This window comes from Anastrepha ludens, chromosome 6, assembly GCF_028408465.1.
Source record: "Anastrepha ludens isolate Willacy chromosome 6, idAnaLude1.1, whole genome shotgun sequence".
Lineage (NCBI taxonomy): Eukaryota > Metazoa > Arthropoda > Insecta > Diptera > Tephritidae > Anastrepha > Anastrepha ludens.
In genome coordinates, this window is record NC_071502.1 from 16,826,366 (window position 1) to 16,844,074 (window position 17,709).

Sequence of the window (17,709 nt, forward strand, 5' to 3'; positions counted from 1 at the left end):
TTTAAAGATAATCACTTTCAAATATTGGCCGCAACTACGCCACAATTTGGCCATCCGAAAACACGAATTTTGAATGACTCACTGGAGGACTGTGGTCGCTATCTCGTGAATAGCTGTAGTAATGTTGGCGCCCAATTCTTCAATCGACGCCGGTTTATCCACAAAGCATTTAAACTTTACTTACCCCCACAAATAAAAGCTCAAAGGTGTGATATCACACGATCTTGGTGGCCAATCCGCTGGTCCGAGACGAGAGATAAATTGCGCACCGAAACGACGACGCAGTAAATTCATTGTTTCACGGGCTGTATGGCAAGTTGCGTCGTCTTCTTGGAACCAAATGTTGTGGAGACTACGGGCTTCAATTTCCAGCATCAAAAAGTCGTTCATCATAGCGCGAGAGCGTTCGCCATTCACTGTTACATTGAATATGGGCCGATGATTCTTTCAGCCTATAGGCCGCACCAAACGATAGTTTTCCATGGATGTAATTGCTGTTCTTGAATGGCTTCGGGTTGCTCCTCAGCCCAAAAACGGCAATTTTGCTTATTGGCGTAGCCACTATTGAAAATCGTACATGGGGCTCTCATTATTTTCATCGTGTCAGCTGATACGAGTGTACCTTTACTTTGGTGAGTATGAGCACCATTAGGCTTGAATATGATAGATGGTGGTGTGCTATTTATTGCCAATCGTTTGGGTGATTGCGTGATTACACACAATCTGCTACTATTTCTTACTTTATATACTGGGTGCAAACAAGTACATGTATATATGGAGCATCCCGAAACCGTTATTTCTCGTTTTGCTCCTTTTCAGATAAGACATGGAGGACTACAACTTAACTTAAAAAATGAAGAGACATGCACTTATCGTCGCTATATGAGCAAATCACAAAGATTTATAAAGCTTTAATTTTCTTAAGTGCGCCCGTTCATTTGTTCATAAGGTTCAGAATGATTTTATAGATACAGAACAAGTTAATTCGTGAAGTTTCATTAAATTTTGTTCAAAATAAAAGTTAATTAGTTTTAGCATCTCGAGTTGTTCTTAAATACCGTACGCACCCTTTAGTACGTTTTTTCAATTAAACTTTCTTAAAACAGTTATTATTATTATTATACAATACAAAACCAAATTAAACGAAAATGAAATATGCATACACATACACAAAAATATGTGCATAGGATGACAAACAACGCTAATGCAAATTCAAAATTTGGGCAAAGGTTTTAAAAGGTGAACTTACTCAATTGAGGTCACTTAAATTGTATGACGGGGGGCATTGTCTTTATTTTACATTTTGATGTGGATCACTCTCATTTTTAAAGCTATTCAGCTAAAATTTTGCGCAGAACTGTATACTCAGTTATTTCTAAAAAATCAGTAAGATCGGATCACTTTATGCTATGATGTAGGGTTGCTTCTAAATGAGTTCTCAGCGGAGCCGTACTCGTTTTCATACTCTGTTATCTCCAAATTCAACTTGCTGTTACAACAATCAACAAAAAATTGGCATACCATGTAATAACATAAACAGTAATCATAACTAAGTTTTACTGTTTTTGCTTACCACACCATTGAACGTCATTCATATTGTGCATAGAATACTAATTAATTACAATAGTATGACCGGCCAATATATGTATGTATGTATGTATACTGCAAATAATGTGGACAAGTGTGCTTGCACGCGCAATGTAGTGACCGCGTAACAAATTTTGCAATCAATATTTTGAAACAAGACACACCGCGGCCTGAAATGTAAGGGTTACGCGCAATTGATTGCTTTTTATTAAAGTCAGTTTAATTCGATACTCAACAAGAAGCAGTTTAACACACAAGCAATATGCAAAAAATAGTACACATTGGTTTTGTCATACTTGCAACGGTATAAGCAAACTAATAATTAATAAAGTTTACATAGGAATGAAGTTATTTCAATAATCTTTTTTAATTTAGTGCTTCTTACTCCTGCAACAACAAAGCGCACAGGCCTTACTTCATGACATTATTGATGTCATCGATCTACAGAACTTGGATTTAGCCAATTATGAGTATTTCCGCAATTTACCATCGCAGAACCCAAAACTTGCACCACAGGCGAACCTCTTCTTTGAACACTTCCAAAAGAAGAAGGCAGTACTCGACTATGTAGAACATTTATTTTTTGGTACCTCACCATTTACACAAAAGAGCGAAATACCCTTTAATCCGCATTTTGGAAGTGCATGGCGCCCATATTTCGAACGTCGCTATGGAAAACGCGGCGCAAACTTAGTAGATATGCTGGGCAAAGGATACTCACTGCAACAGTTGAGGCAACAAGGTGCAATCCCAAAGGACTTCGGCACCATATACTATCCAACGCGATAAATGGAATTTAAAGCGCCATAAATACTAAAAGCAAATGTTGTTATTTAATATTAATTAAATTATTTATGTTAAACTAAGTATTATCAAAGTGCAAAACTAATTTTACTGGCCATTTTGCAAAAATGTTGTTGTTTTTTAATTTAGCCTCATATACGCCGTTTCTGTGTGGATATATAAAGCACATTGTTACCACGTATGAATGCATCACCGTATTTGTTTTTCAGCTGACCATTGACATACTCTTCGGTTTGATCGAGTGCGATATTCATGTAACCATCCAGACACGCCAGAACACCTAAAAAATGTAATTAAATTGGAAATCATATTGGTTTTTGGTCGCAAATAATGCTAGTAGAGCAATGGGAAGGCACATAACCGCTACTTACCACGATAATCTACGCCACTATTTAGTTTAACCACCACTGGCCGTCCATGTATTTGATTTATGAACTGTGATAGTGCCTCTTTGCGTGACATTTTTAATTATGTATTTTTAATATTGCAAAATTTGCTTTCTTGTTTACAAGTTGCGTTTACAATAATTATCAAATTCACCGGCTGCCACTAATCTTTCTATCGTTTTTCGACATGAAAGGTGGTGGGTAGTAACATTAAGTGTGGCCAAGTTACAACAGTGGTGAATTTAGTTTGGTAGCGTTGCCAGAAGCCTTTTGCTTTGGGAGTGCTCACGATGATGCAGTAAATTTATATTTTTAATTAGATTTTTTAAATTTTCAATGGTACGAATTTATGATTTATTTGAATTGTGAGGATTTGAAGAGATAAGGATAATTATAGTGTAACTGTAGGGAGGCCACCGTCGTTGTTGTTGCAGCAGTAACTTTGCATTGTCAGTGTAGTGTAATCACTGGTCGTCTTCGTCTAGCTCATCCGGTTGGGAAACAACAAAACTGTGAAATCTCCTCGGAAAAATGTCTGTAACTCCTTCAATTCTGCTCTGATTGGCCTGAAACTTTGACACATTATGTCAAGGAAGAAAACATTAGAGGAGGTGAAAAATTTGGATCCTTTTACTATTCCTTTATTAACATTTATGTATTTACTTTAGTAGGTATGATAAAAATTTCGATTAAATGAAAATGGAATTAACTTAATAAGACATTTAAAATAAATTAGAATATTTTTAAGTACTAACATTTTTAGGTATGTCTGTACGTATACGCCTGTATGGGGTTTACTGCCATAAGGAGAATTTTCTAATGTATACCCTCCAGTGGGGTATATGTTTTGTATTGATACAAATCCGGGCCACCGTAGCCATAGAGCAGCTTTCCGCGACCATTCTCATCATAGTAAGGGTAACGGTACTTGGGTCTGAAAAATTCAAGACATATTGAGTTAATTTTTAAAGTGGAAAAAATGTAGGTTGTAAAAATAATAATGTAAAATATTTAATGTAAAATATTAAACTGCGAATATTTAGCTCGCGTGCGAAGTCAGTATTGCTATGCGGAAACGAAACATGGCTGGTTTCTAACCAGATCCTATAGGGCTACAATCTTTCGTCAACAAATGTCTCCTCATCATATGTAGAATATTCTGGCCGAACACCATCAGCAACGACGCGCTGTGGAGATCAACGAATGAAGAACCCATCTGTGGCAAATCAAACGCAGAAAGTGGCGATGGATAGGTCACACGCTTAGAAAATCAACAGATAGAATCACGAGAATGCTACTGGACTGGAACCCCCACAAGCGAGCAAAGGTGGCGGTCGGCCAAAGATTACTTGGAGAAGGTCGATGTTGCGCGAGCTAGCAGATGCCGATATCACATGGGATGACGCAGAAACAACAGCCCAGAACCGTGTACGATGGAAGAATCTTGTCGATGACCGATGCTCCCGACCGGAGTGAACAAGGAAAACAAAAAAAAAAAAAAAAATAGTATGGAACAAAGTATGCAAAAAATTCATATGGATCCGCAATCTAACGGGTTTCTTAAGCTAATTTTTTAATTGGATATTTTTATCTTAGTTGGCTGAAGTTTTGTGATGTTATTTGGCTTGAATTCGAGGAAAAAAATTTCCTTTGCCAACTTTGTATAGAGATTTTCCCGAACCATCGAGAGCAATAGACGTACCACTCAGGAGTTCTAAGCGATCTTCAAGCCTTCTTGCCACCATCCGAAACATAATTTGTACTACGACATGCAAGATCATCTGATTTAAACCCTTTAGATTTAAATTTGTGCATTTTTGAAAACACTGGTCCTTGGTTATTGTTGTTGTTGTTGAAGTGTTTCTATTGAAATAATCCTAATCAGCTATATGCGCCGTTTTACTACCACTGTTCTCGTGTGGTATCTCTTTTTTTGATCCAGATCCATTTCGTGAGATTCAAGTATAGCAGCAATTTGTTTTCCTTTATATTTGAGATTTCTTGGTAACCCTGTAAATAGCTCTGATGGCTGCAGCTATGAATTACTGAAAAATGGTAACAAAACCGACCATTGAAAAAAAAATCGGACGAATTTTTTTCCGTGTGAAACTCACGATGAGGTTGAGATATTCAGCGCATCTCAATTAAATGAGAAGGGTACTTTTTGATGTCTATAACGGTTTCGTTTGTTATTGCAAATAACTGTTATATAATTCGAAGCAGTAGAGTGCTCCGGTATAAAAATTTTAGGCTCCGACCCCATGTGTTCTCCCATCACTTCTTTTGAGAGAAATATTACGAATTTTTCAATGAAATTCACAGGAGATGTTCACTTCGTGCTTATTTTGCTAAAACTAGCACCAACACTATTCTGTTAATAATAGTTTTTAAGTTATTTGTTGATAAAGTTTGTCTTTTATCTTCACCAAATTTTGATAGAATAAGTGCATTTATCATATTTATTTTAATAAATATTGAAACTATATTAACATACACATACGTTTTTAACTCTTTTTATTTATTTATACCACAAATTAACCATTTATATTGCATTTTTAAGTTGCTAACTCCAAATATGCCAGCTAAATTTACAATAACTGAAAAGCATGGCTGAATGGAGTGCTGCCAGAAGCAAAAAATAAAAAAAATAATAGAATGCCATTGAAAACGAAGCAACATAGGAACATAATTTCCACACACTCTTTTCTGTTAGAATAATGAAGGAATGGGGGTTTACAACCTCTAAGGTGTATATATTGAGTTCATAAATATATATAAATACAATATCGATATGATTTTCGAAATACAGTTCCGCTTCACGTAAAACTCCTATGTGCAGCGGAGACGGTGTTGCACTATTAAGGGTTATTTTTTTGAAGTGCGGCCGTAGGCCGCCTACGCAGAAAAAAGTTTTACGCAAAATGTTTTAATTATTCTTTTTTATATATAGATATTTAATATATAAAAAAGAATATATATTTAGATTTTGCTGTGTTTTATTTTAAGAATATTAAATTTACGTTTTATTAACACGCGCTCGATCCAATAAGAAAAAGTACATTGAAAAAGAAGTAAGTCAAAATGGCGGTTTCAGCCAGTAGCACGGCGTTGCCATAGCTCATGCCAGTAGTACGGCGTTGCCATAACAAAATTAATAATTTGTGGGTTCGCCACATTACTCCCCCCTTAGAAGCATCGCAGCAACAAAAGCAGGCTTAAGACGATCGATGGTAGTTTTGACGTGTTTGCTTCCTATTTGAATTGTATAATATTTCGGCGTTCGACGTAGGACTTTATAGGGGCCCTTGTACGGCGATGAAAGTGATGGTCGAATTGAATCATCTCTGATAAAGACTTGCTCGCAGGACTTCAGTGATGGATGGATGAAGACTTTGGGTGTGGAGTGCCATGCGGAGTCAACAGGTTTCAAATTCTGCATGACTAGGCGAAGCTCAGACAGCATCTCGTGTTCGTTATTCGAAGGTTTGCTGTCTACCCAAAATTCCGAAGGTAGCCGAAGTGTCGTTCCGTAAACAAGCTCGGCAGGGGTAGCCTCTATGTCATCCTTGAAAACTGATCGTAGTCCTAGTAAGATTAAGGGCAGGTACGCCGTCCATCTCTCATGATTATGGCATAAAATCGCTGATTTCAGAGTACGGTGCCATCTCTCAACCATACCGTTTGCTTGAGGATGGTACGGCGTTGTTCGCAGGTGGTTAACTCCCAGGCGTTTTAGAAGTTCTTGAAAAAGAGCGCTTTCAAACTGTCTACCCAAGTCAGATGTTATATTCACAGGAATACCAAAGCGCGAGATCCATACGTTTAGCAAGGCTTTTGTCACCGTCGATGCTGAGATGTCAGGCATGGGAATGGCTTCTGGCCACCTCGTGAATCTGTCGATTATCGTAAGGCAATAACGATTGCCATTGGATAGAGGAAAGGGTCCAACAATATCGATGTGCAAATGTGAAAAACGTTGTGTTGGTGTTGTAATGCGTTGTAGTGCTGCTCTGTTGTGACGAATAACCTTCGATCGTTGACACTGAATGCAATTTCTGGCAAATTGTCTGCTGTCGCGCTGGATGGAAGGCCACACGAAACGTTCAGACATAAGACGTGCAGTAGCTCTTATGCCTGGATGTGCCAAATCGTGTATAGCATGTAAAACGTTTGATCTGAACTTGCTTGTGATGAATGGACGTATTTTGTTGGTGGACGAATCGCAGTATACTTTCCGCAAACTAGAAGGGACAGCAAATTTCGTTAGTTTAAGAGAATGAGTCTTATTACCTGACAGCAGGGACAGAAGCTCATCATCCGTAATCTGGTCTTCAGCTAGACGGTTATAGTCAATTGGTGAGTAGTCGATCGAATTGATTCGCGACATCAAATCAGCGGCGGCGTTATTTTCACCCTCAACGTGACGAATATCTGTCGTTATTTGTGAAATGAAGTCGAGCTGTCTTACTTGCCGGTCCGATGCCTTATCCAGACGCTGATGAAATGCGTACACCAACGGCTTGTGGTCGGTGTAGATGTGGCACATTCTGCCTTCTACCATGTAGCGAAAATGGCGTAGTGACATGTACAAAGCTGTCAGCTCACGGTCGTATGTGCTGTATCGCGTCTCAGCCTTCGTGAATCTCCTCGAGAAAAAACCCAGCGGCTGAATATCACCATCCACCACTTGATTCAGCACGGCACCCGCGGCGAAATTTGAGGCGTCGACCCATAAAGATAATTCCGCATTGGATACGGGGTGTGCCAGCATTGCACACTTCGCCAGCTGTTCCTTGCAGGCTTCAAAATAACTTGAAGTTTCGTCGGACCAGGATAGAGGAGTAGAATCGTTGCGCTTGTTTGCGCCTATCATGTCGAAGAGAAACCTTTGAGTTTCCATTGCATGCGGCAGGAACCTTCGATAGAAGTTTAGCATTGCTAGAAACCGCTTCAACTCCTTTGCGACGGTGGGTCGTTTAAAGTTACGAAGGGCTTCTACGCGACTTTCTAGGGGTCGAATGCCATCCTTGGTAATAGAGTGTCCCAAAAACTCAAGTTTCGTAACCCCAAGCTCGGATTTCGCTGCGTTGATAGTTAAATTATGATCTCGCAATCGTTTAAATACCTGCTGAAGAGGTTTTCGATGCTCTTCGAATGATTTCGATGCAACACATACGTCGTCGAGGTACGTAAAAACAAAATCAAGACCACGAAAAACTTCGTTTATTATGCGTTGAAACGTCTGGGCTGCATTTCGTAGACCGAAAGTCATCTTTGTGAATTCGTATAGCCCGAAGGGCGTAGTGATGGCCGTTTTACAGACGTCGTCGGGATGTACAGGGACTTGATGGAACGCCTTCTGCAAATCAATTTTCGAAAAAATTGTGTTACCTGCCAAGACATTTGCGAAATCCTGCAGAAACGGGAGTGGGTAACGATCCGGCACGGTTTGCGCATTGAGCGAGCGATAATCCCCGCAGGGTCTCCACGATCCGTCAGCTTTGCGCACCATATGTAGCGGACTCGCCCAACTGCTGCTTGATGGCCGGCAGATTCCTAATTTCAAAAGTGAGTCGAATTCAGCGCGGGCAGCTGCTAATTTTTCGGGCGAAAGTCGTCGTGGGCGCGAAAAGACAGGCTGACCTTGCGTTATAATTCGATGAACTACATTGGAATTCGTCGTTGTACCCATTGGTAGTGGACGGGTGATATCAACAAATTCTTGCAGAATGTCAGCGAAATTTGATTCCGCGTTGACAGTCTTTACACTCACCGAAGGTGTCGTATGAATTGCGCAAACAGATTTTAATTCGGTTTTACTATCTCGTAAGCATTTCCGCTTGAGGTCGACCAAAATTCCAAAATTACTTAAAAAATCAGCGCCGATGATAGCATGAGAAACGTCGGCAATCAAAAAATTCCAAACGAATTCGCGGCGTAAATTTAAATTTAATTTTAAAATGACTTCACCATACACTCTAATAGGTGAACCATTCGCGGCAAACAATTTTAACCCGGTTGAATTAGCTCTAGCTGCCCTCGTATGTGACGGTATTACTGACACATCAGCGCCCGTATCAATAAGAAAATTAATTTTCGACGAAGAGTCAAAGATACGAAGCCGGTAATTTTTAACGATCTCAGGTTGTTTGCTGGTACCTGAAATCGCTGCAGCTGAGCAGCATTATTGAGATGATTGTTTTTGGGAAAACGCACATGGCTTGCGACACTTCGTTGCTTTGTCGGTAAATGTCCGATGATACCAACAATAAAGTCCCGAAGTGGCATGTTGGTTGTCGCGCCGTACGCTCCTTGCTCGAGAAGGTGACCTTGATCGAAGAGGACGGTCCTTCAAGGTTAAATACTTTTGCATGTTTCGAGTTAATTCTGCGATCTCGCTTTTGAGGTTAGAAATTTCGTTGTGTGTAGACACAACATCCACATGACCGTTTTGCCAATCAATGGATTCCACGATGGAATCAGCAATTTTAGCCTTTTCGTCGAGGGGCACTTTTGCTACTATCACAGCTGCTTGCACATACGGTGGAAGACGCGTTACCCACAAGTCGTGCAATAGGCTGTCGTTGAGCGTGGTGCCAGCAACGCGCTTCATCTCGCTGAAAAGTTCGCTTGGTTTACGGTCGCCAAGCGGCATGTCTTTGAGCACCTTCTGCAGGCGCCGTTGCTGACTATCAGTGAAATGATCCGTTACCTTCTGCTTAATGTACCGATATTTTCCGGTTGCCGGCGCTGTCTCGATGATCGACCTAAGCTCAAGTAGTTTAGGCGGCGAAAGGTTTGCTAAAACGATATGGAATTTTCTGGAGTCTGAATATATGAGCGAAGCTTGAAACCAGAATTCTAAGGCGTAAAAGTAGGCCTCAATGTTCTCTTCACTCATTTGCGGCAGTGGAATTCGTGGTACTGTGCTGTAATTCTCGGTATGCACAGCATCCGGACCGCTATTACCATGAGGGTTTCTTGGTGCTGTGGTATAATTTTCGTTGTGCGCAGCATCCGCGCCGCTATTGCTAATTGCCATGCTGTCGTTCAGAGACATGGTGTGCAAATATTCCACGAAGTCCCACGAAAAGTGTGGTTATGTGGATTTTCGATGTGCGCACTTGCAAACGAGCGGCAGCAATTCCAAGTAAACGGCGAAAATTCAATATAATGTACAAAAATGTGTACGATAGCTTTTTTAAAACGTTCGGGGTCACCAATTTAGATTTTGCTGTGTTTTATTTTAAGAATATTAAATTTACGTTTTATTAACACGCGCTCGATCCAATTAGAAAAAGTACATTGAAAAAGAAGTAAGTCAAAATGGCGGTTTCAGCCAGTAGCACGGCGTTGCCATAGCTCATGCCAGTAGTACGGCGTTGCCATAACAAAATTAATAATTTGTGGGTTCGCCACATATATAATATATTCATAATATAGGGAAAATTTGGAATTAAAAATCGCGCGATTTTTTATTCCAAATTTTCGCCTGCGGCGCTTTTTTTTCTTTTTTTTTTAAATATATATATGTATAATATAGGGAAAATTTTGAATTAAAAATCGCGCGATTTTTTATTCCAAATTTTCGCCTGCGGCGCTTTTTTTTCTTTTTTTTTAAATATATTCATAATATAGGGAAAATTTGGAATTAAAAATCGCGCGATTTTTTATTCCAAATTTTCGCCTGCGGCGCTTTTTTTTCTTTTTTTTAAATATATATATGTATATATATATATCATATATTCATAATATAGGGAAAATTTGGAATTAAAAATCGCGCGATTTTTTATTCCAAATTTTCGCCTGCGGCGCTTTTTTTTCTTTTTTTTTAAATATATATATGTATAATATAGTGAAAATTTGGAATTAAAAATCGCGCGATTTTCGCCTGCGGCGCTTTTTTTTCTTTTTTTTTAAATATATATATGTATATATATATATCATATATTCATAATATAGTGAAAATGTGGAATTAAAAATATATATATCATATATATATATATATATATGAATAGACGTATATCATATAGAAATAATTTGTAAAATTTTGTATTTCTAGTCATTTATTATCTTCTAAAATTGTTTATTTATACGATGTCTGGCAGCACTTCGGCTGGTTGTAGTAACCAAAATAGGAGGATTCTTGGTCAATTTTACAATTTTTAAACTCAAATAACTTAAAAACTATAAGCCTCCGGCCAGTGAGGTTTTCACTTTTGGATAGTAGAATACCCCCTCTACCCCCCCTTATACCCCTTTTTTTAAAAGGGGCGGGAGAACAAATGGGGATTTCCCCAAATTTTATAATTCAACCTACCTCTCGAAATATTGGAAATTGGGTGCCCGTGGCTGTACTGTAGCGTATCCGAATTTCCACGCACACGCAATGAACAGCAACAACTGAGAAATAGAAATAAAATATACAAAAATTAAATAACAAGTGATTACAAAATTTAATTGTCCATAAAAATATTTTTATGGCTGCTTATAACTAATTTGTAAAGTTTTTATAGATAAGATTCGCTTATTTAACGATTTTAACTGCAGCAATTGCAAAAGCTACACAATTATTTAATATAAGTATGTATGTGTGTGAATGTGCATGCATGGTATAACAGACGCATGGATGTATGCATGTTGGCATTTGATATAAATATTAAAAGCTGAAATTTATTAAGCTTAAACATCGAATATCACTATACAGAGTGCTATAAAGTGTAAGAAAGTGAAGACGATTCGAAATGCGGTGTGCGGTAGTTAATGGAGCTTAGGCAACCTACCTTTTCTCTGAATTCCGAATGGTATTCACGCACCAACCCATTCGGTTACGGCACTTTCATACATATTCGTAAATATGAGTAGCTGTACTCTGCAGCTGCACACACAGAGAGCGATTTTGGGAAATTTTTAACTTTAAACTTAACTCACTGTTACCCCACATCTACATCTGTACCCCATGCGTGAGCAACTTAACATTTAAGTCTTAACATTTCATTTTCAAAATGGGATCAAGCAAAGCAGATCGCTGCAATCGCCCATAAGGCAGTAAAATGAGAATTGAGTTATCAAACTACGATATGACAGCTGATCTTAAGAAAGTGATGGGCGTGTCCTTTGCTTTTCAAGGGGTCTCTTTGGTCTGCTGTGCTTACGATAGTTCGATAATGCCATCGGGCGATGATATCGATGGCCTGTGCGGCAAAGCAAACGATTACCTCATCAGTCTTTCTCGCTTTTTCACTGCGAGGAATTTACAACTTTCCCCCACTAAATCCAGGGCAAGCCTTTTTACCACCCGGACAAAGGAGGTAAAATTACAGCTTAAGGTTAAAGTCGATGACAAACCAATAGCGACAAAAAACAACCCCAAAATTTTGAGAGTTAATTTCGATAGTAGCCGAATGGATTAGTGCATGACTACCATGCGGAATTCAGCGAGAACGTAGGTTCAAATCTCGCTGAAATACCAAAATTAAGAAAAAGTTTTTTTCTAAATCGCTAGCCGGGAGTACTTGGGGCAAAAACAAAGAAATATATCTGGCGACATTTAAAGCAATTAGCCGGCCGATTCTAAATTATGCTGCCCTGTCTGCTCGCCTGGAACTAGTGATTCGCAGTGAACAAAGCCACGGGATGCCTGATGATGTTCTCCCTACAACACCTACATAACGAAACACAGATGCTTCCAGTAAAGGAGCCCCGTAGGTTTCACACCTGCAGACACCTGCAAACTTCTACTTATCCTACATGTCCAACACGTGAAGGCACCCGGCACGACACTAACAAACTTTTCATATGCCCCATCAAACCTACTCGCCTAACACCACTCTCCCTCTAGAGTCAACCTGTCGAAACAGCAAGTTTCCTGGGCCTACCGTTAGACGAAGACGTTAGCTAGACGAAGACGACCGGCATTGCACTGACCGGTTTTAGTAAGCTGGTACAACAACAACAACAATAGTGATGCCGAAAAATTCGGTAAGACAGATATATTGCAATAGTGAAAATTCGCAGTCTCTAACTGACATATCTGTTTTAACAGATCCTTTCTAACCTAATCTGGAAAAAGTGTAGCCATGAGGTTAATTTCAAGGCTTAAAATAAAAATGTTACCATTTCCACGATGCACAGAATGAGAAGGTGTGACCAACATCAAACCGTTACTCGGCTTTCAGTGAATTTGAAAAAATCTATCATCAAATACGTCAAACGACGTAACAGAGGTTATGAGAGCGACTTACAGAAGTTGGCTAAAACTGAGATTGTGTTGCTGAAGCAAAAAAATCAACGCAGTCGTTGCTCATGGATAGTCTGAACAACGACTGATTCGAAGAGAAATTTTTCGTTTCCATGACAGTCGGCTCTACGTGACCGGAACGACCCGGATTTATATGCGGCGAAAGAATGTCACTCCAGCAGCATACTTCGCCCATGTATGGGGAACGTTTATGCTGCTACAACAACAACAATAAGAGAAATTTTTATGACAAAACCCCCGTGACGTAATAGCCAAATTTAATCTCATAATTTTGCTTTGAATGGCCATAACTTGTATTCCATCATCTTTGGCCATTGCTACACGTACACACTCAAGTGCACCAATGTATCATATGTATGTACAGTGGTGGATATAAAAATTCAGACAAGTAGTGAGATAGCGCGCTTTTTTTTATGTTAATGTTGTTTATAACAGCTAATCATTTCCCCAAGCTATTGGGTTGTCCGGAAAGAATTTGCCGATTTTTTAAAAGAAAGTAAATACATTTTCATTAAAACTTAGAATGAACTTTAATCAATTAATATTTTCCATTTTCATCGATAACCTTTTGCCATCTTTCCGGCAAATTCATTATTCCGCGCTCATAGAACTTCTGGCCTTTATTTGCAAAAATCTGAACCAAGTGTGATTTTATAGCCTCGCCATTGCCGAAAGTTTTACCATTTAAGGAGTTCTGCAAAGACCGAAACAAAGGGTACTCTGACAGTGCACGGCCAGGGCTATATAGTGGATGCATCAAAGGTTCTCAGCCAAGCTATCTCAGTTTTTGGCGAGTGACCAAAGATGTATGCGGTCTAGCGTTGTTCTGATGAAATATAACACCTTTACGATTGATCAACTCTGGTCGCTTCTCGTTGATGGCTGTATTCAATTTGTCCAATTGTTGGCAGTAGACATCCGAATTAATCGTTTGGTTCCTCTGAAGCAATTAAAAATATACCACACCCTTCCAGTCCCATCAAACTGACAGTATAATCTTCTTTTGGTGGTGATGATCGTTTTCGATTGACGTTATTGTAAACAATCCATTTTTCATCATCAATCTCACGCAAAGTTACATGACGATCCAATTCGATTAAAGCCTTGATAACTTCTTCAGCGACATCACTTGGCCAACCTGAACGTGGTTCATCTTTAAGTGAAAAATCTTCAAACGGAATTTGAAAAACCAATTTCGACACTATGTTTCTTTTAAGGCTTCATCACCATACAAATCACGCAACTTATTAGCAACCTTCTTTATGGAAATAATGAAGTAAAATATGATGAAAATACACTTTTGTGGACTCCATATTAAAACAAAAAACAAACAAATATAAACAAAATTACGCGCACTTTTTTTTCTAAAGCAAGCTAAAAGTGACAGCTAATAACTGTCAAAAGAAAAAATTAAAATAAATAGTCACGAGCTGTTCAAAACAATTATCAACTCCATCTATATGTAAACTCGGCAATTACTTTCCGAACAAGCCAATATGATAGTGATACCTTCTACTCAAATATGAACGAGACGTTATCAATAAAACGGTCCGCGGATGACATATGGCAAAATTAAATTTTTTGTTGGATGGTAGGACTGTTATAAGCTTACATGGCAAATTTCAGCGTGATATGTCACATCATTTGTTTTCTGTGCTACTGTAAACAAGTCAAGCTCGAGTGTGTTCTTCGAATTTAACGATGGAAATTCAAGTTGAACAAAGAATTTGTTTGAAATTTTGTTATTCCAACAAAATTTCGGCTTCAGACGCCTTAAAAATGTTGCAGACAACCTATGGGGACTCTGCTCTATCGCGTGCACGTGTTTTCCAGTGGTACAAATCGTTCAAAGAGGGCCGTACATCAACCCAAAAAACCACGCCAAAGTCGCTCAAAAATTAAGGTTATGCTGACTGTTTTTTTTCGATTACGAAGGTGTGGTGCACTCGGAGTTCCTTCCGCAAGGCCGATCGGTTAACGCTGAATATTATTTAGACGTTTTAAAGCGTTTGCGCGAGAACATTCGTCTTAAAAGGAAGGAATTCTGGGACAACAAGCCATGGTTCTTGCATCACGATAATGCACCAGCTCACACATCACATCTTGTTCGCGATTATTTGAACAAAAATAATGTTAATATCGTTCCGCAAGCACCGTATTCGCCTGATATGGCTCCATGTGACTTTTTCCTGTTTCCCAAGCTCAAGTTGCCGCTACGTGGAAAACATTTTGCGACAATTGAAGTCATAAAAGAGAATTCGAAGAACACACTCGAGCTTGACTTGTTTACAGTAGCACAGAAAACAAACTATGTGACATATCACGTTGAAATTTGCAATGTAAGCTTATAACAGTCCTATCAAAAAACCAAAAATTTATTTTTGCCATATGTCATCCGCGGACCGTTTTATTGATAACGTCTCGTTCATATTTGAGCAGAAGGTATTACAATATTTCATAAACCTACTTCTTTAAATTACAAGACATCACGGCGCGCAAAAAGAAACTATGAAGAGCATACATTAAATTCCAAAAAATATCAAAAAAAAAATTAATTCTGTAAATGTCCGGAAATTTATGTTCGCCACTGTACTTAGTTACAAACAATTTCATATCTACTTTAAGTTGGCCTAAAAAACTGTCAACCACCTGCAAGCTCAGTTGTCTTTTCTGTCATTTAAATAGTGTGATTTGGCACTTAAAGTTTGTGTTTCTCGGGCCCCTATGAGTTGCTTCATGAAATCGGAGAAATACATACAAAGATTCGTGATGACTTTTTTTCTAGCAACAATTGGAATTCCAAACACATTGCAAAGCAACGCCCCAAACAAAAAAAGTTTTCGAAAGCGACAATTGGCAACTGAGCCACCGCACGTTTCCCGGCGAACTATGGTTTGCTTAGTAGTTAATATTATTGTCGTGCTTGCGTGTTGTTGCTGGCAACGGTTGGCATTGGCATTTCAATTTGGATGTTTGGCTGTTTGTATGCAAGTAGAAATTATGTCAAAAAGGAAAACACACACTTCGCTCAAAGTAAAAGGCGCGAGATTTTTGGAAGATTTGTTAATTGAAATAAACATTAGGCCACACACACACCGGCAATTCGGCAACGCACACACGCACACGCATGCGTAGCTGAGGATGTGCAATAGCGCTGCTACTCGCTGACCTACATAACGCTTCTCCATCCACACTTAACCCAATAAAGCTATGCACTTGTAAACACTACTTACACACATGCACACATACATACATAAGCACGTATATAAATATTGTATTGCTTGCGTGAGTTCACATGCTGACGTTTGAGTTGGTTTTATGGCTAATTGCCACATTTAACACTTACATGCAACAAAATAGCTGCCAATTTCGCCATTTTTGAAAATTTCCTTTAGTTAACAATTTTGCAAATCGTGCGGTACTTCCGCCTTATTTGGTATAAGTCCGTTCTTTCCACACTTTAGCTGTTGTCGCGGCTACAACTTGCCTCCTTGGTTGGAAGTGTCTTCCTGCACGCTACGTTTGTGACTAAATTTGTCGCTGTTGTTATGTTGGTTAGTAGTATGAGCCAAGAAGTTAACTGGTTGAAAGTTGCATGCTCATATGGTTGGGAAAGAGTTGCACAGAAAATGCGTTGCAAATGAAGAGAAGGTTAAGGTGAGAGCGCGATTCACTTAATAACTCTTTGAAAGCTACTTACTTGTATGCATGTAGGTGTGTGTGTGTGTGTGATTTGAAGCGATCAGTGCACTTGAAAGTTTTACTTCCCATCTTTTTGTTTTTTTGTGCATAAGTAGTGCAATAAAGGTATGTATAAGTGTGCGTGAGAACCATGATGATGTCGAAAAATACCACGAACCGCTCACCCTCTCATCCACAAATCGGTTGAGCAGCATTACAAAATTTTAAATTTTGCGGATTCTCAACAAGAGTTGCTTAAGGGGTTACATGGGTTTCGTGGGTTCAAAAAATCGATTTTTTTTTGCTTATTAATTTCTACAACATTTCAGGAATATTATCCTAAATTTTCAGGTCGATCCGAATAACAAATTCGGAGATACAGTCTTTGGAAGGTGTGCCCTCCAAGCCACTTTTATTGTCACTCAAAACTTTAAACGCGTTTTTCTCGGAACCATGTTTTCAAAGTCGGTTGTCAAATGTTCTCGAAAACTACTCAACCGATCTTGATGAAATTTTACACAGATGTTCGAGATACAATTCACTCGTGCTGGGACGAAGGATTTTTTTCAATTACAACTATTTAAAAAAAAAAAAATGTCAAGCAAATTTCCTTCGTTGAAGCACGGGTTTATAGTCTTATGTATATATAAGACAGAAAAAGGTTTGAATTAAATAAATAATTTTTTACATAGAAGAAAAAAACATTGAAAATAGGCCTTTTTTACCCGACGAAACCTATGTAACCCCCTTAAGGCACCTTTCTGGTCTAGCGACGTGAAAATTGAAGGCGTTAAAAATGAAAGAAAAATAATCGGTACCAATCGGTATCTTGCAAGATGGAGACTCACTCACCTAGGTGGTGTGGCTTTGGATCCATTGGTGATATGAAACAAAATCATCAATCCTCAAAATGCTCAAATTCATCAGCGGACCAAAATCAGAGATTACAGAGCACTAACAGAATCTAAAAACTAAACTAATTTCACCCAG

At 38.8% G+C, this 17,709-nt stretch overlaps 3 protein-coding genes across 4 annotated transcripts; 1 reads left to right on the top strand and 2 right to left on the bottom strand.

Annotated features, from left to right (window-relative positions):
• Positions 1-1,560: 1,560 nt before the first annotated feature.
• On the top strand, positions 1,561-2,465 carry LOC128868853 (uncharacterized). The gene is made up of 2 exons (XM_054111398.1): positions 1,561-1,891; positions 1,963-2,465. Exons 1-2 carry the CDS (start codon positions 1,850-1,852, stop codon positions 2,374-2,376), a joined length of 456 nt encoding a protein of 151 aa, XP_053967373.1. The 5' UTR covers positions 1,561-1,849; the 3' UTR covers positions 2,377-2,465.
• Positions 2,399-2,985, bottom strand: LOC128868854 (U6 snRNA-associated Sm-like protein LSm6). The gene is made up of 2 exons (XM_054111400.1): positions 2,763-2,985; positions 2,399-2,671 (listed from the first exon to the last, which is right to left on the bottom strand). Exons 1-2 carry the CDS (start codon positions 2,851-2,853, stop codon positions 2,523-2,525), a joined length of 240 nt encoding a protein of 79 aa, XP_053967375.1. The 5' UTR covers positions 2,854-2,985; the 3' UTR covers positions 2,399-2,522.
• Positions 2,986-3,401: 416 nt separating this feature from the next.
• Positions 3,402-16,582, bottom strand: LOC128868850 (uncharacterized). 2 transcript variants are annotated; one of them, XM_054111393.1, is made up of 3 exons: positions 16,385-16,582; positions 11,098-11,180; positions 3,402-3,711 (listed from the first exon to the last, which is right to left on the bottom strand). In XM_054111393.1, the coding sequence occupies exons 1-3, from the start codon at positions 16,412-16,414 to the stop codon at positions 3,594-3,596; spliced, it is 231 nt and encodes a 76-aa protein (XP_053967368.1). In that variant the 5' UTR covers positions 16,415-16,582; the 3' UTR covers positions 3,402-3,593. The 2 variants fall into 2 exon arrangements, 1 of the variants encoding a protein (XP_053967368.1); XR_008455166.1 differs by lacking the exons at positions 11,098-11,180; positions 16,385-16,582 and adding an exon at positions 5,278-8,527 and having other exon boundaries at positions 3,626-3,711.
• Between the last annotated feature and the right edge of the window lie 1,127 nt (positions 16,583-17,709).